The sequence below is a fragment of the Orcinus orca genome, chromosome 13, assembly GCF_937001465.1.
Source record: "Orcinus orca chromosome 13, mOrcOrc1.1, whole genome shotgun sequence".
Lineage (NCBI taxonomy): Eukaryota > Metazoa > Chordata > Mammalia > Artiodactyla > Delphinidae > Orcinus > Orcinus orca.
Genome location: NC_064571.1, coordinates 54056195 through 54083344, shown reverse-complemented (window position 1 = coordinate 54083344; position 27150 = coordinate 54056195). Strand labels below are relative to the sequence as shown.

Sequence of the window (27150 nt, the reverse complement as noted above, 5' to 3'; positions counted from 1 at the left end):
TTGCAGTAGGTTTTCAAAATCTTCCACCTTAATTAATCTTGTGAGGTTAAGCTGAGAATCTGAGCCTCATCTGATACATGAGGAAGTCAAGTGACTGGCTTGAGATCACCCAGAAATCCAATGCCAGACTTGGAGTGAAACTGGATGCAACCTGGTTGATCTTCCATCTCCTTCCGGCACATGGCCAGTGCTGAAGAAAAATTGGGATGGGGCAGTTGCTTGCTTTTCCAAAAGTTCTGCAGCTTCTTGACTCAGAGTAGAATTCCTCTTGTGCACTGACATTCTGATTCTGTTTGTAAAACTGCAGTTCTTACACACCGTTCTGCAGGAAGCCCATGGTGTTGAGTATTCAGCATCCTGTCATACGTGCATGTAACCTAAGTGACTTTGACTCCACACACTTGGTCAGAGAGAGAAAAGAGAGGCAGAGAACGTAGATAAGAAAAATGGCCACCGTCAAAGATAAAATGCACCAGACAACCAAGGAGAGGATTTGATTTGAGATCTTGGAATAGGGAGAATGTTTATGGAACACCTCAAATAAAAAGAAGCGGGTCTGGGGCTTCCCTGGTGGCGCAGTGGTTGAGAGTCCGCCTGCCGATGCAGGGGACACGGGTTCGTGCCCCGGTCCGGGAAGATCCCACATGCCGCGGAGCGGCTGGGCCCGTGAGCCATGGCCGCTGAGCCTGCGTGTCCGGAGCCTGTGCTCCGCAACGGGAGAGGCCACAGCAGTGAGAGGCCCGCGTACTGCAAAAAAAAAAAAAAAAAAAAAAGACGGGGGTCTGGGGCGTTATAGAGGCAAGAAAACAAGGATTCATCATCGAGCTGTAAGAAAGTCATGGGTCTTTTCTCAGAATATGCAAGAGCTTAGTGATCCTGTATGATTAGAACACATGTGGGTGGGGAAATTTATTAACTCTAGTTTCTTTTCCAAGAGCACAGGCCTCCTTAAATTCAGCATTGTCACCATTTAAAGAGGACTAAGATTCCGCTCACCGTTCCACTCAGTGAGCCGTGCCCTGGGCTGAGCGTGCAATGGGAGACCCAAATTTGCTGCACGCACTCACCCCAATTTTAGTGTCAAAAATGTGCACAGCTTTTTACGTGGCCCTCAGTTCAAGTCAGGAACTTCATCTGGTGCTCAGGCAAAGAAGCAGTCTGCTCCCCCTGGAAGACAGACTGTGGGTATTGGTTTTTGAAAGCTGGCCCCCAACATGGTGCCTCCCAAACTCAATTTTCACTCAACTTGCTGATTTAGAACCTAATTTTATGTAAGGCAGCTCCGCCCTACAAAGGAGCAAGCTGGAAATAGAGACGCGCGTCTTCCCACGGGCGCTGGTGGCGCAGGTGTAGCCACGGAGGGCAGCTTTCGGTGGACCCTGACGTTGCCCGTCTCCCAAACAGATCCTGCAGGAGTTGGAGTATGGCCCCTCGGTGGACTGGTGGGCCCTGGGGGTGCTGATGTACGAGATGATGGCTGGTCAGCCCCCCTTCGAGGCCGACAACGAGGATGATCTGTTTGAGTCCATCCTCCATGACGACGTGCTCTACCCGGTCTGGCTCAGCAAGGAGGCCGTCAGCATCCTGAAAGCTGTGAGTCACTGGCCCTCACCCACTTTCTGTTCCCCTGGCTTTCCCACCTCTCTCTCTCCCCGCCCACTCCTCCTTTCTCTCTCGCGCGCGCGCTCTCTCTCTCTCTCTCTCTCTCTCTCTCTGTCCCACCTCTGCTCACTGCTGAACAGAAGGGGCGGACAGCAGTCACCGCTGGGAGCTCAGGCCCACTGCACCCGCTCCTGCCAGAAATGGGGTCTGGGACAAATTACTGTTCTTGTGGGATAGGGAAACCATGTCTGTGTTTCCCGAGGAAGGCTCCATGCACCTGGGTCCTCCAGTGCTGTAGAGGGGTCAGAGCCAACCCCTGCTCCACTGGGGTCACCCCTGCTGCTTGCACTCTGGGGGCTGGACCCTCCTTCCTTACCTGCACCCATGGCCTGTCTTCCTCCGGGGCCTCCAGTGGGGGAGGGAAGGGAGGCATTGCGCACCTGTGTCCGCGACAGCATCGCTGATCAAAAAAGATGCGTCCACTCAAGACCCCTGTGGCCACGCTGGATCCAGATGTAATAGAGAGACTGCCCCCCCACCCCCCGCCAACAAATAGTCCCTCACAGGTGACAGTGCTTAGTACGTGCTCAGCATACCCGTTGCTGCATTGTAAGACACTTGTACTGTGGCAAGTAAGTGAAGTTACCTGTCCCCCTTGGAATGCTGGGGGAGCTGAGGTGCACGGAGGGTAAGCAGACCAGCTTACCTGGGAACGGTCACCCCTCTGGGCTGAGGCCATGACAGCCCAGGAATCTGGACTTCCGGTCCTGGCTCCTTTCGCCCATCAGAATGCCCCACAGTTCAGAGTTGGCGTGCCTCAGTCACGGAATTTGCCACACCCAAATACCCGCTCTACCGTGATTTAGTTTTGTTTTTTCAATCAAGTCCCCAAATCTACCTAATTATATGTATTTTATAAAGAAATGTTATATAGCTATCATAAATGGAAAGAGTATCACTTGTCATAATTAATTAACATAGATTATCCCATGAAAATGGTAAAAATGACCTAAAATCATTTCGCAGGCATCTGGCAGGGGACATGTATCATGTTTTGGAAAATGCCACAGCAGAACGTGTTGCTTCTTTCTGCAGTTCATTTTTGCCTTCCTCTTCCCTTCTTCTTTCCCTCACCTCATTTCTTTCCTCCCTTCTGCATCTCTTTCTCTTTCCCTCCCTCCCTCCCTCCCATTCGCTGATTCAACGAACGACCGTTTGTTGAATGTTTCCGGCGTGTGGGGCATTGTGCTAGATGTGAGTAAGCACTGGGGAGTGTAACAGCCGTCATCCCTGCCTTGTGGAGACTGTGGTCCAGCAGGAGAAGGTGGGCAATAAGTAAAAAACACATCCACATGTGGTCACAATTGGGATAAGAGCAGTGAAGGAAGCAAACGGAGTCTGCTCATTCCCTCATTCATTTATTCAACACGTATTTATTGGGCATCTAGGATGTGCCAGACGCTATACCAGGTGCTGGCTAAGGAAAAACCTGCAGCACCTGAGGCAGCCAGAACACCCCCAGCAGAGCTGGTCACTCACCCTGGGCCCTGAACGCCAGCCTGACGCATTTCCCTGTGAGCCCCCTGCTGGCACCCGAGGTGGGCCCTTTCATTATGGATGACCTAGAGCAGTGGTCTTCAGCTAGGGGTGATTGTGTCCCCCATCATCCCCCAGAGACATTTGGCAACGTCTGGAGATGTTTTTAGTTGTTACAACGTGGAGGGGCGGGGTGCTATTGGCATCTAGGAGGTAAAGCCCAGGGGTGCTGCTAAACATCTTGTACTGCACAGGACAGCCCCCAAACAAAGAAGTGTCCAGTCCAAAATGTCGTTAGCACAGAGATTCAGAAGAGGCCGCGCCTGTGTCAGCTGGTTGGTGAGGGTGAAGTCTCTGGGAAAAGAGAAGAGCCTGTGGCTCGGGGTCAGCTTCCTGAGACGCTAAAACCTGTATGTTTATCCGTAGCCCTGATACTTCCCCTCCCAGAAGTGGGAGGACAGGAAGAGCTGAGGGAGCAAGGAGAAGTCTTCTACTCCCTTGGCCTTGGAACACTTCACTTCCTCACATTGTCACCTGATTCTAGGGCCAGGCCAGGTTTTCCATGACTCTGGCCACTGATCTGTGTCTCTGAGGTTCGCTGCCTACACACAGAACTCTCCAGAAGGCCATTTGCACCAGAGAGTTATGCAGTGCACAACCTGTGCAACAGTAATGGCATTCCTGCTGCCTCCCTTCCTCAGCACTGTGCCCTGAGGCCCAGCCTTCAACCCGCTGTTCACTCATCTCAGTGTACTGAGTGCACAGTGGGAGCCAGGCACTGAGCCAGATGCTGGGAAGATAGAACTGATTCCTATATCATAGAGCTCACCAAGGAGAAGAGATGTTTAGACAAATTATAATTTAAATAAACGAGAAGCATGGTGTCTTAGATGTCCATGGAGTGAATCTGGGGAGGCTTCACAGAGGAGGCAGCATTTTGACTATTTCTTAGAGGATAGTTAGGGGCTAGAGAGGGGCCTTGGACCAGGCAAGTAAAGGGTGCAGTAGGCGAGCAAGAGAGACTGGCTACAGACTGAGTAGTTTGTGTGTGCCAAACTAAGGGGTATGGACTTTATCCTGTGGGCGATAGGAATCAGGGGTGGGTAAGCAGGGGTGACCTCTGCCAGCTGTTCGATTAGAAGGATGAAGTGTGTTGGCACCATTCCTAACCCCTCACTCTCTCGTCCGTGGCTCCCCTGCCTTTCAGGGGTGCCAGGCAGGAGGCAGGAGGAGGCTCCTACTGCCCAGGAGAACCTCCCTTGCTGATGAAGCCTAAAATGCTATCATTATAGATTTATCCCTTTGGATTATAATTTGTCCTCTTAGGTTCCTTTGTTTAAATCTAAACTTTCAGCCTTCACCCCATGAAATATAATACTCAGTCTCTGACACACATGCACACACACACCCCTACCTTTATTCTGGGTGGCTATCAGAAATATTTCCACCTACCAGCACTGATTTGTTTCAAGGTTATGTTACTATACGTCTGCTCAGTGAAATTAACATTTGCCATCAGGACTGACTCATTTAACAGGAATAATCATTTCACCTGAGTGTGTGAGGTCACAAGACACCAGCCAAAAAGTACAAAACACATCAATGTGTTTTTTACAGACAGGCATTGAGAAGAAGTAAGCCTTTCTTTTTCTTGTTTTTTATCTGTTAATCTATGTGGGGGTTTGTGCTAGAGATTACAAAGTCAAATTTTTTTAAAAAGTAGGAGGGCCTGGGTCCAGGAAAAGGAAAGAGGAGGAGGTGCCTTTGATAATTGACCTTTACATGAATATCTGATCTTCTTTCCTTCCCTCAAAAAGGACTGCTGACCTCTCAGTGTGAGTTTATCAGACCTCAGTCTCCCTGATGAGAAGACTTGAGAATCTGAGGGGGACTCAGAAGGTCAGAGAGTCTGAACTCCTAATCCTGACTTGATACCTTGCTGGCTGTTTGACCTTGGCCAAGTTAATTAACTTCTCTGTGCCCCAACTACCTCACTTATAAAGTAGGGATCATGATAGTACCTCAGAGGGTCACGCTGGATGAAATGAATCAATGCATGTATATGTAATACTACGTGTAGAACGGTGGCTGGCGCACAGTAAGTTCTGTGTAAGAATGAAAGAGCACCCTGAGGGGCAGAGCCCCCGAAAATGTAGAAAGTGGGCTTGGGAGGTGACACTAAAGATGCTGCCTTGGCTGAGTTCCGTCTTCCCCTCACAGCCTGTGCCTGCCGGGCCTTTGTCACTGATTCCATCTCTCTCCTCATGCCCGCAGTTCATGACCAAGAACCCTCACAAGCGCCTGGGCTGTGTGGCGGCACAGAACGGCGAGGATGCCATCAAGCAGCACCCGTTCTTCAAGGAGATCGACTGGCTGCTCCTGGAGCAGAAGAAGATCAAGCCGCCCTTCAAACCTCGAATTGTAAGTAGGCCGTGAGCTCGTTCCGCGGCGCGGGCGGGCCTGGTTCCCACGCGCAGAGGTGGGGGTCTGGGCACATTTTACAGCCAAGATGACAAGGGCGGGAGGTCGCCAAGAGGCCCCCTAAAAGAGAGTCTCCTCGGCCCTGGGAGTTTACTGTCGAAAACACATAACCGGTAGCGGTAACCAAGGTGATGATTTATATGGGACACAGAAGAACCTTTTGTAGCTTAATCAAATTTTATTCATCTTGATCAAAAATTATGGATGATACTGGTTTTCCATGTGTGGTAGCAATATAAGGTTTCCTTATAGATAAGGTTTTTTTAAAATGAGTCAATTTAAAGAAAAATGTTAAGTAACTAATGGTTGCAGTCATTCTGTGGAGCGAGCACAGAGCGTGAAGCTGAGGCTCAGAGATGGCCGTTTGCAGAAGACTGTCCCCCGGGCTGCCCATGGGTGCTGGCTCTATAAGACGCTGTTTCTTTAGGCCACATCTCTGCCCTCTCTGATCCACTCTCCCTTCTGCCTTCACTCCAACCTCAGCACACACTCCTTCCAGGTTCTTGGGCCTGTTGTGCTCATGCCAGTCGGAGGAGGGTGCAATAAAAGGTGTTTGAAGCTCAGAGGTTGGAAAAAGGAATAGGCCTGTCGATTCCGGGGTTAACTCAGAGACCGTGTTGTGGCAGTGACCTTCTGCTGGAAGGGGAGAGGGCCGGCGGTGCTCTCCTTAAACTTAGAGAGAGAGTGTGGGTGTGGGTGTGCATGCGTGTGCATGTGTGTGTTTGTGTGTGTGTGGGGGGAAATTCTTATCTCTGTTGGATCCTAGCCCAAGGAGGCAGTCATTTAGACTGAAACTTTGGGTAGCCAGCTGGGTAGCGTCCTGGGGGCAAGGGAGGGTGTGTAACATAGGAAGTTATAGGGCAGAGCCCCAGAGTCGTGGGGCTGGGGTCTCGGGCAGGGAAGACCTGAGATTATCCATTCGGCCCTCAGTCACCCCACATTCTGTCAGAGGACCCCTTCTTCCTCACTTCCAAGTACAGAAAAGACCCTCCTGTGCTTAGGGAATCATCAGAGAGGAAATCTACTGTATTCCAAGACATTTTCTGGGGGGCGGTGGTTGAGAGTGCGGTGCTTCTCAGAAATGTTTCATGTCGGGGGTAGCTCGCAGCTGAAGGGTGTGGTCCAGGCCTCAGCCAGATGCGAGCATGGCAGGTGAACGGGCCCTGGACACTCAGTCCTGTCTCCATTCCTCGTCGGCTTCCTTCTTGGGTGCTCATGATCTTCACTGGCTGGCACACAGCCTGGAGCAGGCTAAGTTCAGCTTTACCTTCTTTCTTTGCTAGCATCACCCACAGTTCTGGGGCCTGTCACGCCAAAAGCCCATGCTGTGGGCTCAGGACAGGGCTCACCACGTGTACCAGCCTGCCTGAAGGCCGCCCCACCCCATCCCGAGGGTCTCTGAAGGTGGCCTTTAAGGACAAGATGAGCTGACAAGGTTCCCCAGACAAAATGAGGGGAAGCAGGAGACCAGAGGCCAGGCAGAGGAGGAGAAACCAAAGACTCAGATCTGAGGGTGAGATGTTATTTTAGGTTCAATCTAACTTAATCAACCCAAAGAAAATTGAGACGTAGAACTGAGTAAGGAATCCAGGCCCAACAAGCAGGAACCTGGGACGAGAGCAGGGACCAATCGGCCAGTGCAGGTCTGCAAGATGACTTGGACTCCAGTCTAGACACCAGCTCAACAAAAGGACTGGACACTAGCCTTGTGGGGGGGGAGGGGGAGGACTTGAGGAGCAGCTTTCTCCTGGGGATGCAGCCCGGAGGGGACAAGCGCCAGGGGAGCATCAGCAAAGCGTGTGAAGGGAAGAGGGGCCCTGGGTGGGGCAGAGGCAGACTTTGCCGAGAGGCCACAGGGAAGCAAGGAATTCGGGAAGCTCTTTGTGATAAAAGGCGCAAGGAAGCTCTAAAGGATGGACTCGCAGAGGAGGGTCTCTCACTGGGGTAGAATAGTGGCAGATCATCACTCAGATCCAGTGCAGGTGATTCCTCTGAGATGGCCAAAGACCCGAGTAGCTCTGGTCTCCAGGAGCTCTTCCCAAAGCCCTAGCAATGCCAGGGGCTCCTCAGCGGAGCTTCCACCCTCCAGTCTGAACTCTGAGCCCGTGAAAATGCAGACCTGAGCGGAGCGACACTTTGAGCAGTCCCTGGCTTCCCTGGAGTACGGGGAGGGCAGGAAGGACAAGTGTGAGATGTCTGTGGACCTGCAGGATGGGCAAGGAACCGGACAGAGGAAGGGGGAGGAATGAAGCGTGAACCAGGAGGCCGAGCAGGTGACCCAGTCCGCTATCCTAGAGCTGCCCCTGGCCAGGGGTGCAGGTGCTCCTGCAGTCAGGGGGTGACGGCCCCCCAGGAACCAGCAGTAGAAGCCCATCCTGTGGGTCAGGTGGGACTACCTCTCTACCTAGAGCACAAGGGCCCTGCGCTTCCCTTCCCAGGGCCTCCCACCGGGTCCCCAGCCTGGGACCAGAGGGCAGGACTCTGATGGCTTCCTTCGCTGAGGGGCTCAAGCAGGCTTCCAGGGGCCGTCCAGGAGCTCCCACCGAGTTCAGAGCTGTCTTAGCATTCCTAAAGACTGAGTTCATCATTGCCTTGGAAATCATCCTCTGTGCGTGTTCCTCCTCGCCCCCCACAGACCTCCAGAGTCATCCTCAGCACTGCTGGGGGTCAGGGGAGAGGGCGTTTATTTGGTTGGTGTGAATTCAGTTTGGAGGAGAGAATTAGAACATCCAAAGGAAGGGTAAGAAGGGAAACTTCGTGTTATGTGTGTGTACAAGAGGTGTTTCTGGTCGCATTTGGAGCTGAGTAATGTTGATCCATACTGAGTTCTCGGCTAGAGGTCATTCAAGAAGTATTCAGGTTATTTAGATCTCTGATCACAGCTATATCCTTGGGACTAGAGATTTCTCTCCAGAGAAATACTAAAATCGGAAAAGAAAAGAATAGTCTTCATCTAGTCAGCAGGTTGGAAAGGTGTCCCAAATCTGACCCTTAAATGGAAACGCGTTTCTGAAACATGTTCGTGACACCACCCTGAGCCATCTGTGGGCTTGTGTACAACAGAAACAGATTTTAAGTTGAATTAAAGCCCACTGCAGTGGCGGACATACTGTGTTTCTCATCCCTAAAAGCCCCGTAAGGCCCATGTGAAAACTCACACAGGTGTTTATGAGCCATCACCCCCTCTAACCATCTCAGGACTCACCACGGGGGTGTGGGACTGCCTGGCTCAGATGCCAGGGGTGAACATGGCTCTGTGCTCCAAAAGCAGGGTCAGCCTCACCCCCAGACAGAATAGATGGCCACACACAAGAGGTCATTGGAGAGACACTGGGAAGCTGAGGTATGTCTCCACAGAAGTCATCTTCTGTTCACGGGGCAGGGAGTTCCAACACAGGACAGGCTTCCCGTGGGCTTCGGGTATCACATAACTTGAGGACACGTCAGATGCCTTCCAAGGAGAGCAGCAGAAGAAAGGTTTTGTCGGAGGGAGGAGAGAAAACTGGTCTGGAGCCTGACATTGGGAACAAGTGGCCAAGATGGTGGGTCGCAAGCAGCCAGGGATGGTGTGAGTTTCTTAGATCTTAGGGACAGACTCCGAGTTAAAGGAAAGCCACTGTGAGAAGGAAGGGGACAAGTCTATGAGCAGGCATCTCCAGCCATGCACCTTGGTGGTGGCCTGGAGAAGACACTGGGCATGAGTTTTAGCAGCAAGGAAAGCGATGCACAGACTCCCCTATCTCATGGGGCTGAAGAGCCCCAGGGCGCTCGGTCGAGGTCCTGCGGCTCGTGAGGGAACTCCAGGGCTTGTCTTGCTTCCTACCCATGCCCCGCTGACGTCACACCAGGATACCACTAGTGCCCAGGATCCTTCGGAGTAGCTGCTCTCCACTCCTCAGCTGGCCCTACTGGATCTGGGCACCCTGGGGGGCCTCCTGCCTGTCTGATTCAGGAAGGAGTTGGTTTTGTCTGGCTGGGGGGAGACTGGGTGAGGTCATGTCATCCAGTCTAGGAGTTACGAAGAGACAAGACGTAGTGGCCTATTTTCCACAGCTCCTGACCGTCCCCACTCCCCCGCACAGACGGAGCCCCTGCACAGCTGGTGGGCACAGCAGGCCTGCACTCTGCCCAGGTTGGCTCAGCTGGAGGCGGGGGTCCCTGGATCACCCCCACAGGGGCTGAGGATATGGCGGGAGAACAGCTCCCAGGCCTGGTTTCCATCCCCTCTGCAGGAAGCCTCGCCCCTCTGAAGATATCACCCAGGACACTGTCCAGATCCGTAGCTGGAATTTGGCCTCTGGGCAGGTTCCATCCCGTACTTCAGTTGGCTGCTGTCCCCTCCAGGCCTTTGCCTTCTTGAGATGTTTGCTGAGCTGAGACTTCTGCTCCCTGGCGCTTGAGCCTCCATATCTAACCACTGCGCTGACTCGCCAGCTGTCAGTATTCCACTGGGTTTCCTGCCTACAGCTTTTCATCCCTTTGCACTAACCCCACCCCAGGATATTTTTCAGTGGCTTTTGCTTCTGCGTGGAGATTTCCTTCTCATCTTTCCTCCCAGCCGTCTTATCTTGTATATTCTCCCTCCTCCACTTTCCTTTTTATGCTCCTCCCGTCCACCCTTGATCCACCCACATACTCGACTGACGTTGCACAAGCAGTGTGCTCTCAACACCAAACCAGAGACCTGGTGCCGTCATGCGCTCAAATCCGTTTTCTGGGGGTGGCTGACTTCAGAGCAGGGCATACAGCAGCGGACAGGTGGGGGAATAGAAAAGCCAGCGAGGCTGGCTCCACGGCCTTTGATGCTGGAAGAAGTCGCCAGGCGTAGAATTCACTGGTCTATCCCACTGGGAATTTGCTTCCAAAATGGCGGCACCATTTGCTGCCATTAAAAGGAGCCCACTTAGCTTTTGTGTTGCCATGGGGCTTGCCTTCCTTGGGGACTGTAGGGGAGAGAAGTGATGTGTTTGGTGTGGTTGAAGGGCATCATCCAACCTTGTAGATCTTGGAGGTATTTTGCTCCCTCCTGGCTTCTCTCCTGCACACACCTCCCCCGCCCCAAATGCATTAGGCTCTGAGACTATGGCTCCTGGGGCTTCGGCGCTGGAATGGGGGGGAAGCCAGCAGAGGAGGGAGAGGTCTGCCTCCCCAGCAGCCTAGCTGTCCTCAGTGAAAGCCAAAGCCAATGAGGGAAATGCCAGCCAAGTAAACTTCTCTTTGTGTACGTGTTCTCTCTTTTCAAGTTTGCTTCAGTGTGAAAGTCCCTCTTTAAGGTAAGGCCTCCAGAGTGGGGAGTCTTTCCAGGTAGGTGAGCCCTCAGGCCGGGTGACACGGAGGCCCCTTTCAACCTCATGATCTGTTCCATCCAGCCATCCACACTGCATGGCGGGACCCCCAAGGGAGGCCTTTCCTGCATGCTCCTGCATGACTGGGCTGTGCTGAGAGAAAACTGGGAAGTGGGCCTGAGACCCTCACACCCTCACCAACTCAGCGGCCGGAGGAGGAGCCCTGCTGAACAGGCAGCCCCTTCCCCTAAAGCCAGCCCACTGGCCAAGGGACCTCCTGAAAGCGTGAACCATGAAGACAGAGCCCCAGGGACCATGAGAGGCTGTCCTCACCTTCCACCTGGCAGAGCAGGAATGGGGCCCAGTCGGTCCCTGCAGACATGTAAGGACATCCCGCTGGCCTGTGTCCGTGCCAGAGTGAGAGCCCTTAGCCTCCGAGAGGCTGCAGGGTCCCGCCAAGAGCCAGGATGCTGGCCCAGGGCTGGAGGGCATGGGAGAAGTCCAGGAACCTGTTTTTAGTAGTTGGCCCAGGTGATGGCATGGAAAAGTGGACAGGGCACTCGCTTTCACCCCAGAGAGGCCTGGGTAGGAATAAAATTGCTGTCCCAGGATAGTCGTGTGAACCTGGGAATTCACTTCCAGCCTCCTAGAGCCGCGACCTCCTTATGTGTAAAATGGGGTTGAGGACACCCGCTCACAGAATTACCACAGGGTTAGTTTAGAAACCTCAGATGTTTTGCATACTACAGATTCTCAATAAATTTTAGTTCCCGTCTCTCCATTCATCACCCCCAACCCAGCCTGTTAAAGCCCCTCTCCCTCTTATCCCAAGACTCCAAGAATCAAGAGTTAAGGATTGCAGGAGGTGGCGTGGTATTTGGAGGCTGGGGTGTGGCATCAGATGCAGCCAGGTTCTGATTGTGGCTGTAGGATCTTGGGAAAGTCACCTCCTCTCTCTGAGCCTCAGTCTGCTGATCCATAGAATGGGGATGATAAAATCTACCACACTGGATTGCTGTGAGGAGAGGAAAAGCTAATGATGTGAGATGATTAGGAGAGCCCTTCATACACAGTGAGTGCTGGGGATGGCGCTGATGCTGTCAGTGATGGAGACAGTGGGGCTCTAAGCTGAGGGAGGCCGGTCTGGACAATATTTCTGTCCCAAAGGGGTGGAGGGGCCAGGAGTTCAGATGAGGGATGACACCCTGTGCTCAGGGCAACAGCCATCCATACAGGGCAGAAAGGCAGAGACGGGCAGAGAACACAGTTCAGACGCTGCCCGAGAGCCTCCTGGGCTTAATTGTGGCACAGCCGCTGGTCTGAGCTGGGAGGGTACTAGAAAGGAGGCGCTGCAGGACAGGTACTCACCCCAGATGCCAATATTCCCAGTCCTTTGCCCCTTGGAAGACCCCCAAGGTTCCCCAACTTTTATTCTGTGAACTTGCTCACCAGCTTTACTCTCCTTGCCTTTGGTCTCGGCAGTGTTTTTGCTGAGCAGGGCTGTGTGGCTCTCAGTGCCCCAGCCCTGAAATGGTAGCAGTCGCAGCTTCCCAGGTATTTCTAAGCTAAGCAGCCTCAGTGGGGCGTCCTTGACTCTACACAGGAGCTTACTCCATCGGGGAATTCTGACTGCAGGAGCGTCTCTGTGGCCGAGGGCTGGAGGGCCCACCTGTGCTTTACTTTGGTCCTCCCAGCACCCACCCCAGGGGAGGGATCTGAGCCCTAGGCTGGGCATTTCCATAAGCTCCAAAGTTTTTATTTATGACTTAATAGCTGTGAGGTTGGGATTCGCCTTCATGGATTCACCAAACTAGTGTAGATTGAATTTAATCTCCTCCCTGCCCCATGAACACTTAAGGTAACACACACATCCTACCTGGGAGCATGGGACCTACTAGGCTGTGCGTGATTGAAAGTGGGGAGAGCAGGGGCCATCGGAGAAGGTTCTCGAGAGTGGCTGGATCTTGGCAGAGAAAGCCAGGAAGGGTTAGGAAGAGAGAACTACACGGGACAAGGCATGAAAGGGAAAAGAGAAAGGCAGGATTCAGATCAGCTCTTCTTAATGGGTATTTAGTGAGCATGTGCTCTGTGCCTTCTGGGAAGGCCTGGAGGGGGAGGTAAACATAGAAGAAAAGAATCCCCTACGAACACAAACACGTTCAAGTCACCGCGTGAAGTGAGGAGCTTAGATGGCAGGAGGAGATACTGAACAGGAAGTACTTGAAGAATACCAGGCAATGGGATGAAATTCAGGATCTGACTTTGGGTGGGGAGTCTTGAGGCTTGCCTGTCGAGGTTAGAGGACGGAACGGGAGAGATGGCACGAAGAAGATGGCCTCCCCAGTCAGGCCTCTGTGGGTCACAGGACCCACTTCCCACCCGAGGTCTCATAGAAGATCTTGTCCAGAAGGGCCACGTAGCTGGCTGAGCAGTGCCCTCCTGCCTGCCTCTGCAGAGAAGGCTACAGGGTGGTCCTGCAGCCGGGGGGCGGGGGGGCATAGCGGTCAGAGGCTGGATAATGTGAGTCAAAGTAAAAGCAGATAGAATCTCAAGCTTTTCCCACGGAGGGGCTGCGTCCTCCAGCCCTCAAGCCAGCATTTGCTCTTTGAAGGGGTGTAGGCACCAAGGGACATTTTGCCACCTGACAGGGTTCCCCCGTCCACACCAGCCTACAAGTCCAGGACCTTGAAACTCCAGGGCTGCATCTGTCATAGCGGAGGGAAGCTCTTGGAAACCCAGTTTTGCATCTCGGGGGATCAGTGCCCTGTTTACTCCCCATTGTTGGTGCTGGGATAAGGGGTGATAACAGAATTGGACTTGGCCTCAGCTTGACGCTCAGACATTATTCTAGAGTTCCAGGGTCTAGCAAACACACACTGGGTTAGTGAAGCTTCGTTAAGGTTGTTCATCAACCTCAGTCTCTTCAAAGAGAGAAGACCTGGCTCACAGGCCTGCATCTTTTTGAGCCTGCATGTTATTCGGGTCCCTCCTTTCTGAGACCTACTCCACCCCCAAAGGGGTTTTCTTGAGCACAGAGCTTGGATGTCAGTGGAGTATTTCAGGTGTGTGAGCCCAGCTAGGTGTGGAGGAGGGTCCAGAATGATGGGGACAGTGAAATAAGATCATTGCCTGAAGTAGGGAGATGGGCAGATAAGACCGGAGTGGGGATTGTCAGCTGAGATGACTTAGAAAATAAACCAGACCTTGACTGGGAGCTTCAGCCGCTCCTTCCTTCTCCCCGCAAGCAACTGGCGCCTCCCCTAGTGTTGGAAACGACAGGATTGATGGTCCTCCTGGGGAGGTGCGGCAGATTCAGGCTACAGGTACCCAGGTACCTAGGATGTGGGTGTTCCACTGAATGATCCAGAATACTTCACCCCAAAACAGGAGCTTTCAGAACTTAGCCCCGACTCTGTATCACAGGCAGTGAGCTAAGAGGAAAACACTGGACGGGGCTGGGTCCAGGTCCCTGCTGTGAGAGCCTGTGAAACCCCGAACAAGGCGCTGAATCTCTCTGCTCCTTTCCTGTAAAGTGAGGGACTTGCATTGTCCCTAAGGTTTCTCCCAGCCCCAGGCACTCTGTGTAAACGTGCTCCATGAGGGCAGGGATGTTTGCAGGTTTTGAATCAACTTTATTATAATAACATTTACAGAGCTGAAAAGTTACCTGTTTAAAGTGTCCATTTTTTTTTAATTTATTTTGAGGTACGCGGGCCTCTCACTGTTGTGGCCTCTCCCGTTGCGGAGCACAGGCTCTGGACGCGCAGGCTCAGCGGCCATGGCTCACGGGCCCAGCCGCTCCGCGGCATGTGGGATCCTCCCGGACCAGGGCATGAACCCATGTCCCCTGCATCGGCAGGCGGACTCTCAACCACTGCGCCACCAGGGAAGCCCTAAGGTGTCCATTTTGATGCATTTTAACAAACCTATGTAACCACCGGCTCATGAATGTAAAGAACATCTCTAGGGCTTCCCTGGTGGCGCAGTGGTTGAGAATCTGCCTGCTAATGCAGGGGACACGGGTTCGAGCCCTGGTGCGGGAGGATCCCACATGCCGTGGAGCAACTAGGCCCGTGAGCCACAACTACTGAGCCTGCGCGTCTGGAGCCTGTGCTCCGCACCAAGAGAGGCCACCATAGTGAGAGACCCGCGCACCGCGATGAAGAGTGGCCCCCGCTTGCCACAACTAGAGAGAGCCCTCGCACAGAAACGAAGACCCAACACAGCAAAAATAAATTAATTAATTAATAAACTCCTACCCCCAACATCATCTTAAAAAAAAAAAGAACATCTCTGTAGCCAAGCAGTTCCCAGGTGCCTCTGCCCCCGGCAGCCCCTGATCTGCTTTCTGTCCCTGGAAAGGAGATTTCTGTTTCCTAGAGTTTCACGTATATGGAGTCATGTTGTATGCACGCTTTGTGTGTGGCTTCTTTCACTCAGCATCATGTGTTTGAGACTTATATTTTTACCTTTTTATTATGGAAAATTTCAAGCATGTACAAAAGTAGCGAGACAAGTGGAATCCCCATGTGCCCATCACCCAACTGCAAAGACTGCTAGCAGGCTCTGCTTAATGTGTTAGGGGAGGGATGTGTTTCTGTTTCGTTCACAGCTGCGTCCTCAGCAAAAATTCCTGGCACATAGTAGTAATTCATATATCTGTGTGGAATGAATGAATGAATTCTATAGATCTACAGTGTTTTTCCAGAGAATGTTTCTCTCTTAGTTCCATCTCAAAATTCTCTTCTCACCTTTTATGGCCCAAGAGCTATGCCAGTATGTGCCTGGGAATTTGGGGTGATAAGATCCTGCATTAGGAAACCTGAAATTGTTGAATGGTAAGAGAAGGTGGGTGACCTCATCGTGATTTGAGAGGCATCTATTAGCGTGTTTACAGTTCCCGTTTCAAAGCCAGTAGGCAGAGCAACCATATATCCCAGGCCAAGAGAGCTTGATCTCCATCCAGGACATGTTCATAAATACGGGGCGGGGGATTGGAGTGGGGGATTGTTGAGTGCAGGATCAGGGCTTTCGCCAGGACTGATTGGAAAGTTTCTTCTCTGAGTACCCAAAAGCATCCCTAGAGTGGCTAAACTCAACAGCTGTCAACAATGACACTGATTTGAAAAGTCGATGATAAATGAAAAAGGGCCCCGCGGTTAGAGGCAGAGCGGGGCTGGCTTTGCCGCTGTGCGTCTGCCCACTTGCAGCAGGAGCAGCCATGGGGCCTGCTGCTGCACGTCCCACTGCGTGGGGCCAGCTCGCTGCGGAGCCTGGCAAGGGGCTCAGGCCTTGGGCAGGCCACAGCAGGCAGGGTGCTATCTCCTCCTAAGGCTTTTTATTCCTGCAGAGCGACATTGTATTTTCTACACATTTTCAGCTCCAGGCATCCCTGCTTGGTGCCCCTTTACCCTACTTCCAGGTCTACCCATCAGTGGGTTGTAAAATCAATTTAGTGGGTCAGGTGCAGAAAACATTTTTCATGAAGACTAGGATAGGGTAGAATTGGGTAGAGTAGAGAAGAAGAGAAAAGGAAAGAAAAGAACAAAGTAGAGAGGCTAGAACATAGACTGCATCACATCCGGTAAGGGTAAAGTGTAGCAGCTGCATCTCTTCTTGGGGACGGTGGAATGAGGTGATGTCCACTAGGTCATATATAACATGTATTTCTTACTCTTGGTCATAGCGAAGAATTTCGAAGGGCTGTATTCCCCTTCACCCCTAAGAAATGACCCCCGAGGGCCTAGTGGGGATGGCAGCCTCGTGCATTTTGAGGGATGCAGGGCGGAGGGCAGCTGTTTGCTTGTTGGCTGATTGGTTGGTTGGTCGGTTGGTTGGTTTATTGGTGGAAGCCGGTGGCTGGCCGCCTGGGCTGGGCTCGGCGCTTCAACCCTTTTGCACAGGTGACCGCCTTGACGCCTCTTAGCGGGAGGCAGGACGGCACACACCAGGGCCCCCCCGGGGTCAGAACAGGCTGAATCCAACCCTGGCTCCACCCCGGGCGGCCCCACCTTGGGCCAGCCGCTTGCTAGTCTTTGCAGTGGGAGTTGGGGTAGCTGTGAGGTTAAATGCATCAGGCAGGTCTCCATCCCTGAGCTTTATTATGTTGTCCACACGGAGGGACTGAGCCGTGCCGCTGCGGGAAGGACACGGCAGGCCCCCGAGCAGGGCCTCTAGCCTGTGCGGGAGACAGTTACTGAGTAAGTCACTTTTTAGCCGCAGTTACAAGGAGGGCAAGGAAAGAGAGGCACAGGGCGATCAAGGTATGTGAGGGGGACCAGCCTGGGTTGGGGCTAGTTCTCTAGAAAGGGGCATTTCTTTCCCACATAGCAGTTCCAGACCCTTCTTATTAGCAGCAGGATGGAGGCCTTGTGGCCTCAGGAATGGTTTCCGAGCTCCTTTGCAGCATTTGAGAGGGAAACGGGCATTCCTTTCTTCTCATGTCTTGTCTTGGAGGGGGCGGGCTCCCCTGTGTGAGAAGAGCTCTTGCTCTGGGCTGTCACCTGGGGACTCAGCGGGGTCCACTTAGTTAAGGCCTGGCTGTGAGCTGGGTACTGCGAGCGACAGAAGATGCAGGTGGCCCCGAGATGCTACTTGCCTTGCCAGGGAGCCAGTATTCTTGGGGCACTTGGAGACACCTCTAGGCCATTTAAAACTACAAACTGAACGTCGTCAAGGGCCAGTGAGTGCCGTAGACTATGAGGGTGCGTCCTTGACCACACGGCCCAAAATGAATCTTGACTGACATGTATGCTTTATACTTTTTTACCAAGTTTTAACAGCAGATAGTCACAGCCAAAGGTGTGTCCACGTGTGGACCTGGGCAGGCCTGGGAGGGTTTCAGGAGGCAGGTGTCAGCACCGCCCTTCAGAGCTGCCCAGAAATGTCTCCTTCCCTAAAAGGAATGAAGAAATGCTGTGTCTGTGAGGCCAAAGCTACGAGACAAACGGTTCCACCTGGTCTTGAAATAGCCTTAGACAGAGAGCCTGCGTCCGGGGGACTTTTCCCAACCATTTTCATAGGGACCCTTCAGCCTTCCCATGGAGCACCACACAGGCCCAAGGCAACGCCCCATGTGGGGGGCCTCCATGGTACGAGGGACTTGAGCGAAAGGAGACATTTACGGTCCTGAGACTGCTTCTCAGGGCTTTCTGCTCTCTGTGGATTCCTCAGAGTTATTGTTCCACAGAGAATTTCAGGCCTTGTTTGAGGGGAAACTTTGAAATCTGTGATTCCTAACTTAGCAGTGAAGTTGCCACCCCTTCCAGAATCTGCTGCAGTGAACTCTCTCCAGGAAAACCCAAAAGTGCCCATACATACAACACACTGGATTGTATTTCACGAGGTTCCCGGAAGCCCTGAAGTCCCTCGTCTAGTACAGGGGTCGGCAAACTCTGACCCACCGGCCAAGTCCAACCTACTGCCTCTTTTTGTGCAGCCCTCAGGCTAAGAATGGGTTTTACTTTTTTCTTCAGTGGTTGAGGAAGAATGGTGACACTTGCCCATTATAAGAAGTTCGAATATCTGTGTCCATAAATAAAGTGTGACTGGGACGCAGCCACTCGCAGTCACTGCCACTTTGTCTAGGGCTGCTTCGTGCCACACGGCAGAGGGGAGTGGTTGTGACAGAGACCCCATGGCCCACCAGGCCTAAGATATTTACTAGCTGGCCTTTCACAGACAACGTGCCATCCATGCTCTAAGAGTGGGAACCCAGGTCAGGAAGTCTTGTTTGAAATATTTTAGTTTTACTTCAAATGATTGAGCCATGGAATACACAGGTAGAAGCAGCTTTGAAAATCACCTCAACAAGCTCCCCACTTTATCAGTGGGAGCAGGGGATACAGGGAGTTGTATCTTGGGTTCCCCTTTCAAGCTTCTGTAGGTTTCTAAGCTGGCCCTGCCTTCCAAACGAACCTTCAGGTAGAAGCCCCCAAATTTTGTTTAAAAAGCACCATAACAGATGTTCCAAGTGTGGTAACAGCTTCTCTAGAACAGGGATACCTGCCCTCCCCTGTAAAGGAGATCCCAGAGGGCTGAGTCTGCAGACTCCTATAAACCACTGATGTACAGACAAATTGTAGTTGGCTGAACTCCTTTGATCCCTGAAGTATTTCTAGGTGTGAGGGAGGAGGTTAGTGGTAGCTAATAGGAGTTTCCAAAGCGACTCTTCAAACGGAATTTGTAAAACTGTGGATTTTTTAATAATCTGGGAAACAGTTACGAGGGAAAAGGAGAGACGGGGAATAGTTGAATTCCATCAAGCAGTGGATTTGACAGAATTCAGCTGTAGTTGGTAGTTCAGAATGCCTCTTGGTCTGAGGGACTTAGTCCATTTAAAAAATACATTTAGGGGCTTCCCTGGTGGCGCAGTGGTTGGGAGTCCGCCTGCCGATGCAGGGGACACGGGTTCGTGCCCCGGTCCGGGAAGATCCCACATGCCGCGGAGCGGCTGGGCCCGTGAGCCGTGGCCGCTGAGCCTGCGCGTCCGGAGCCTGTGCTCCGCAACGGGAGAGGCCACAACAGTGAGAGGCCCGCGTACCGCAAAAAATAATAATAAGAATACATTTACATATGCAGACTGCCTCCGGAGTGAAGCGGCTTTCCCTCAGACATGGTTTAGATGAGGTGGTGGACCAGATTATGGGGGAGGGGGCATTCGACCTGAGGCTTGGGTGACTCCCCATCTCTGTATGCTAGTAGCAGAGGCCAGCCTGCTGCCATGATTCTCTCCTGTGGACCAGGGAATGGCCAGGAACCACGTGGCTTCCCATTTTTACATGTCATGAAGCTAATCATTTGTGCCTGAAAAGCAAATGGGTCTTGATTTTCTTTTTCCCTAAAAGGTGGAAACAGCTTTACTAAATAGAGGCCACAAGCTGGAGGGCCGTGCAACCCATTCAACCAGGCTGCTCTAGTTTTAATTGAATTCGTTGGCAAACATTAGGAGATCTAACATGAAAATGTGTCTGGGGTATTTGTTGGGAATTCAGGAGACCTAGGAACCCTGGGTCTGTGTCCCTGAAGGAACACACCAGCTGCTGAGGCATGTGCTGCCCACTTTGCCACCAGCTCTACAGCTCCTTGTGGACACACACACACCCTCCGGCTCATTACAGAGAAAAGAAGAAATGATGTCATAGCCAGCACTGCTAAAAGTAAAATTCATCTTCTTTCTTCCTTTTTGTTTTTCTTATCTTGCTTTATTCCAGAAAGTTTAAAGACAGCCCACTAGGATATACAAAGAACATACTGTAAATGTAATGGCAGTGAAAATGAGGAAAGACAAACAAGGTTAGGAAGGCAATAAAAGGATCAGGAATGTCCTTTTGGGTGGGTCACAATTCTGGCTCTTAGCTTTTGAGAGAAGACTGGTTAGTCCTAGTATTTGGAGTATACAGGAGATGAAAGCACACAGGTCACCCCGGTGATACAGTGATTATTCTGTGAACTGAGATCAGGGATCATCCCAAAGACAACGCTCTTTGTTCTAACCATACTGTTGTGATCAATATTGACAAAGAAGCAATACTAATAATTTACATTTACTCTCTGCTGTGTAATGTTCTCATCACTTAAATGTATTATTTCACTTAATCCTTATAAGAAGTATATGGGGAGGACTACTAATATCCCCATTTTACAGATGCGGAAACTGAGGCACAAGAGAGAATTCCTGATTTGCCCAAGGCCACAAAGTTTAGCGTGCATGCTAAACCACTAGGCTACGCTGCCTCTCAGAGGGCGACATCTAAAGAAACCAGTGTGGTTTGCCAGTGAGCTCTTGGGTATCCTGATTTTATAAAGACCGATATAAAATAGGAATGGCATGAAATTCAGAAGGAATACCAGTATATTGTGTGACCCTGAGGGGAAGCTGAATCCAGAACAAATAGGCTTTCAGACTACAAAAAGTCCCTTTGAAACTGCTAAGAAAAAGAAGAAAGAAAGAGATCCACTGCTCCTTTACACAGAGGGACTCAGCAAGGCTGCACATCAGAATCACTCACGGAGATATAAAAAAAAATGCAGGGCTTCCCTGGTGGCGCAGTGGTTGAGAGTCCGCCTGCCGATGCAGGGGACGCGGGTTCGTGCCCCAGTCCGGGAGGATCCCACATGCCGCAGAGCGGCTGGGCCCGTGAACCATGGCCGCTGAGCCTGCGCGTCCGGAGCCTGTGCTCCACAACGGGGGAGGCCACAGCAGTGAGAGGCCCGCGTACCGCAAAAAAAAAAAAAATTACAGAGGTCTGGGCCCCAGCCCCTGGACATTCCAGTTCACGAGGTGTGTGTTGAGGCCCAGGTGTCCATATAGATGCATGTTTGTTTCTGATACACAGGCAGGATAGAGAACCACTGACTGAAAACAATGACAAATAGCAAGGCTGTTATTTTGCCTCTAACTTTTCCCCAAAGAGAAATATCTTCAAAGTTCAAAGATTAGGGCAAAAACCACTCTTGGGTGAACTGAAACCCAAGAGACGTGAACTAATGAATTATATCTAATGAAGTCACCTGGGAGCTATAACTCACCCAGGCCAGATCCTGGAGCAGTTACCCTGAGTCTCTGGGGTGGGTGTAGCATCACTCTCATTTAAAGTTCCACGGTGGTTCTGTTGTACGGCCGAGTTTGAAAGCCGCTGTGCCAGGCCCAGGTGAGTTATCTCTCAGGTTAGTGAAGAATCAGCCGTGCCCACTGTTTGGTTATTTGGATTTGATGGAATAGAGCAGTGGTACCAAATGGTGGGACATGGGCAAACAGTCTCCCAGTATTCAGAAAGAGGGAAAATGAGGTTTGGGATACTCTGAGATGGATGTGATTAAAGCAAGTTTCTAGAAGGTTTTATGAGAAGATAGTTTGTGGACACTTAGGGGAAAATGGTAATTGCTTGGAGCCAATTAACTTCACCTCTAGACTAATAGATGAGAGAAATGCTGCAGGCATTGTGTATCTTTATTCCGGCAAAACAATTGAAAGTCTTGGATAGCATCCTCCTGAACAAGATGGAAAAAGTGACCGTGGCTGGTTGATTTACAGTGGATTTAACACCCGTACCCACAAAGTGTGCTGGTGCGACGGGGTAGGTCAGCTTTGTGAGAGAGCTCTTTGCAGAGGGCAGGTCAGATGGCTCTGAGCCTGAACTTCCCTTATATAGTATTTTTATATGCATCTTGTTAAAGAGGTGGGAGGCATGCCAATCAGATTTTAGGATGACAGAAATCTGAAGGGTATGGCAGAAAAGATGGATGACAGAATTAAAATGGCATTCATATAGTACTTTAGAGTTTACACGAGGTTTACTTATATGCTCTCGTGCAATCCTCAGCACGCTAGGTAGATTTATTATCCCCACTTTCTTGGTAAATAAACTGAGATTCAGAGAGGTAAATTACAGAATCGTTATTTACGGTAATCTTAACAACCTAGAAATAAGTACCACCATAAGAAGAAATCAAGGTTAAGTGTCAGAGGTTACATCTGGATGCAAAAAATCCACTTCAGAAGTTGGGGATTTGTATTAGTTTCCTAGGACTACCATAAAGTTCCACACGCCGGGTGGTCTACGACAACAGAGATGTATTGTCTCACGGTTCTGGATGCGAAAGTCTTTGATCAGGGCACCTGCAGAGCCGCGCTCCCCCTGACACCTGGAGGGGAGGAATCCTTCCTTGCCTCTTTCAGCTTCTGGTGGCACCAGATGTTCCTTGGCTTGTGGTAGCATCACTCTGCTCTTCGTGTGGGTTCTCCCTGTGTCTCTTCATCCGGTCCTCCCGCTGTGTGCGTCTGCCTCTGTGTCCAAATTTCCCCTTCTTATAAGGTCACCAGTCATACTGGATAGGCCCCACTTTACATCTGCAAAGACCTTATTTCCAAATAAGGCTGAGGTGCTGGTGGTTAGGATTTCAACATAGCTTTTGGGGGAGACACAGTTCAATACATAACAAGGTTAAATTGGGTTGATAAAACTGTAAGAGCGTCACTGTTTTATCACAGTTACCTCAGAAATGATAAAACAGTGACACCGTCTTAGACATTGATTTAATTTGAGAGTTTCCACCAGGTAGAGGGTCATGCCACTTCCCTTGGCATTGCTCAGACCACGGAGTCAGGGATCGAGCCATCGGTTCTGGCCACCACATTCTAAGAAGGAAATGGATGAAAACATGGTAGGGCACCACCATGGCAAGAGAGGTGCTGTGAAAGCTTCCACTGGCAGCCTAGACAAACCCTCGATGTGTCTCCTCTGTTTTCTGTATAAGGAAAATCCAAAAGTATGATCAATTCTTGGTTAACAAAATTAAAAAGGGGGGAAAGGGATAGAAGAATATGTTGAGAGAAATTTCTAGGCAAATGATAGTTGACTTGAATTTCTGTTCCAACCCTCGTTTTTGTCAGGCAAAACAGCTGTGCAGTTATACGTTTCTCATTTCATTTAACTTCATGGGTGAGCGTGTGTGTATAAGCAGATGCACGTGTACTTTGTCGATATATGGGTATAATGAATATATGTGTATATGGAAAGACCCAGTTAACTGATGTTAAGCAAGCATTCTAGTTATTTAAATTCTCCCTTTTTCTTTGAAGATATTTAAAAGAAGAAAGAGCTTAGATAAGAATATTGACATTTCAGAGCTAAGAGGAATCTTGAGTTTGACTGTTGTGCGAATAAGAGGATTTTGAGCAAATGAGTATTAAGGGGTTGCTGTGTGCCCTGCTTTGCAGTAGGTACCTCGAGGGATACGGGAGGAAAATGTGACACACATAAAAACATGACAAGGAGGGAGCAAATGCATGTTCCAGGGAGTGCCGTGGGGGACTGCAGGAGGGAGGCTGGAGTCGGAGACTCAAGAGGGAGGTGGAACCTGAAAGCTGGATTTTTGGAGACCACGTGGAGACAGCATGTCTCCCCAGAAAGTTACGGTCACACACATGGGTCCGGGGACCCTAGCTTGTGGTCAGTCTACTGCCTATGCCCTTGCTGTCACGCCAAGCACAGATGAAGAGGCGGTGTGGGACCAGCACGGTGACTACAGGCCCGTGCCCCGGCCCTCGGTGCTTTAGAACAAAGTCATCTGTTGATCTCGTAATCAGATAAAGACAGAAGCAGAAATCGCTGGCTCCTCTGAACGCTTGTATTTATGACTTCAGTTCAGTGAGGGCTATGAAAGAATTGCGCCAGCCAGACAGGAAGCGAGCATACAGGCAGCCTGCCCGTGTCCGCACTGGGGTCCAGACACTGCCACAGTCGGCTGAGCCTCCGGCCCTCAGTGGCCTCAGGGCGACTTAAAAGGCAGGTCCCCTACCTTTGCCTCTCAAATGCAGTTTCTCAGAGGCATCTGGAGTGACCTGTAACTCTGTTTCCATAGTTGTACCTCACTCCCCTGCTGCAGATGCCAGAAGTGTGCCCTCCCCCCAGGGTCAGCCCCAGACCTCAAATCCAAGACCTCACTTCTCAGTGAAGCCAAAGGGAAGAGGAATGTTGTTCTCCCCTGACACCAACTGCAAATACCCACCAAGTCCGTAAACTTCTCTTAGCCCATCTGTCTTGGTAGAATTTGCCCAAACCCTGGTTCATCCTCTTTCTTTCTCAGACCAGCAGTCAAGGAACCCTAGTGGCCCAGGCTGACCACTGCAGGGAGAGGAAACCCCATTAACCAGCCCTAAGCCTGCCTGTCTCTCAGGGCGCTGTGGGGCAGCCATGGGCTGGGGTGCCCTGCTCCAGGCTCTTTGTGAGTCAGACCTCAACCTTCTCCAAACAAAAACACCCTCTGGCACAAGAGTGCCACAGGTTCTGAACCCAGATCACTTCAGTGGCTCTAGATAAAGCAGCAGCAAGAGACGTGCATTCGATTATTTTTTTCCTCTGATATTTCTTGAGCGCTTTCTACGTGCCAGGCAGTACGCCATCCCGGGGATGGAATGGCGGGTTCAACCCAGTCCCTGCCCCCAGGAGCGCACAGATTAGTTGCAAAAGGAGGCGGACACCCAGGGTGGTAAGTGCCGTGATGAGAGTTAGGAGAGGTGATAGAACCCCCCTAAGAGGCCTGGAGGGACAGAGAAGGCTTCCTGAAAGCAGGGCATCTGAGCCAAGATGGGAAGGTGAGCAGAAGTCAGCTCGGTGATGAAGACGGGGCAGGAGGCAAGGAGGGGAGAGGGTGCCCCGGGCCGAGGACTAGCTGAACAAAGACTCGGTTGCAGGAGCAAAGCCAATGAGTCCAGAGGACTTCGTGGTTCCCCCGGGCCCGGGAGATGAAGCTGGGCAAGTGGACAGGCACGAGATCCCAGAGGGCCTTAGAAGTGAGTAAGAAACTGGGGCTTTTTCCGACAGCAGTAAGCCACCGTTGGAAGAATCTCAGTGGCTGGAGGAAGCACGGGATGTTCAGGCAGGCCCTGGCTCAGCACTAGTTCAGGATTTGAAAGCATCCAGAGAACTGTGGGCTCAGGCCCTGCCCTCACGAAGCTCACGGCACCCGTGGGCAGATCACATGGGCTGTGCTGGGGAACACAGCCATGGCCACGGCACACGGTGCTAAGACTCGGAGGCAGGGTAGGATCCCACATTTATTGGGTGCCCATTGTGTGTTGGGGTCCGCACGGAGGCACCTCACATCTGGCATCTCATTTAGTCCTCAAGGCAATCTGTAGGGCACCTGTGACCACCCCCATGTTACAGATGAAAAGACCAAGGCTCAAAGAGGTGACCTTCACAGTGTCATCTAACCAGGATGGGAGGTCAGCCAGTGCTCTTTCTCCTGCATTCAGCCTTCCTTCCGTGTGGGTCAGAGGATGTGGGAAGGACTTAATGGAGGAGACGAGGTGCGAAGAGTTAGAAGGCTGTTCCACTGTCCCAGTGTCACCTCTCAGGCTGTGCGGTGGGGGCCGAGAGTCGGGCATTTAGATATTAGGAGAGGCACATGGGGTGACTAAAGACCCAGTTAAACAGGGAGTGTCTCTAGGAGTTTGCCCATCGGAACCTTGGAGTGGAGTCTCGTGCCAACTCTGTAAGGGAGACAGCAGCTTTCCAAAGAGTAAGACCAGTGAGTATAGGATAAAATCCCCAGTCCTCTCTAAATTTGAGGATGCTATGCTGCCTCCAATGGTATTAACAGGGGATGGAGTTTCTCAGAAATACTTGCTTTGGAAAACTCCCTAAGCCTCTAAGGTTAATTCATAGTCAGGAATTGTTAGTTATTTGAATTGGGAATGAGTGACTGACATGCACCTAAGCTGTCTCCAAGGGAACTAGGGCCTGGGCCGGGCTGCGTAAGGGGTGCGTGAGCCACGTGTGTTCTTCTGTAGAGCTCTTGAAGAGTGGCACACTCGCTCCAGTGCCACAGATGATTCTGGGACTACTGGAAAGCCCAGAGCTGAGCTAGATTGCCACCCAAGCCAGCCCGCCATGGAGCTAGAGGCCCTCTGGGAATGACGTCCCTAGCTGTATTGACTGAGCCCGATTCCCTGGTAAGCAGTCAGCAAGTTGGGACATTCAGACATCCTGTGGAATCTAGCTCCGTCACTATGCTCATTTGACCTCAGGAGAGGAAACCAGTTTCCATGACTAAAGGACACAAATGATTGAAAGGTGAAGCACAAGTAGTTAAACAGGGGAGCCGATGCCAGAGTGTTTACAGGTTTCCTGAGGTTCTCTGTACACTGGCTCCCCTCCCCCATTAGTGACCAGTGAGAGGGAGCCAGGAAGGAGGTGGTCCTGCCCCTGAAAGTACCTGGGCATAGCCCACCATTGGTGGTGTTACCAATTGAGTTTCCCTCCTGCCCTATTCCTTGCCAATCTTCTTCACCAGCTCCCGCCCCTGGTCCCCCTCTCCTCCTGCCCCCACTGAGGATGCCCCTTGGTCGCCTTCTGGGATGATACTCAGTGCTTCCCAAGTCTTAAAGTCTTGCTGCCACCTTTTCCCCATCCTGCTGTTCCCCCAGCACCACGGGCCCATACTCTATAACCCCTCTTCAATCAAAGTGAACCCATCCCTCCTTCCGTAGGGATCTTCAGAAGAGGCATCACCACACCCTTTCCCCAGGCACCTGCCCTCCCACGTCCCTCATGCGTCACTTGGGTTTGGGCTCTGTGGTTCTCCTCTGGAGTTCCTCTCCATGAGGGCCCCCCTTTTCCTCGTGCTCTGTACACACTGGAGATGGAGAACGCGTCATCCTCTTGCCTGGGACCAGCCCTCCTGTAGAAAAGACTAAGCCACTCCTCGGTTTTCCCATCTCAAGGGGCGACACACACAT

At 51.5% G+C, this 27150-nt stretch overlaps 1 protein-coding gene and 1 long non-coding RNA gene across 5 annotated transcripts in view; one reads left to right on the top strand and one right to left on the bottom strand.

Annotated features, from left to right (window-relative positions):
• LOC125960907 (uncharacterized) overlaps positions 1-27150 on the bottom strand; it is an 840695-nt gene that overhangs the window by 769805 nt on the left and 43740 nt on the right. The window lies entirely within an intron of this gene.
• The window catches only part of PRKCE (protein kinase C epsilon), a 509933-nt gene that overhangs the window by 477801 nt on the left and 4982 nt on the right, over positions 1-27150 (top strand). For 3 of the 4 annotated variants that reach the window (XM_004264993.3, XM_049696373.1, XM_049696375.1), the window contains 2 exons: positions 1405-1593; positions 5413-5559. In XM_004264993.3, the coding sequence (XP_004265041.1) occupies positions 1405-1593; positions 5413-5559 (336 nt within the window). Of the gene's footprint in view, positions 1-1404; positions 1594-5412; positions 5560-10862; positions 10893-27150 lie in introns of all 4 variants that reach the window. The other variant, XM_049696374.1, reaches the window with a different exon arrangement.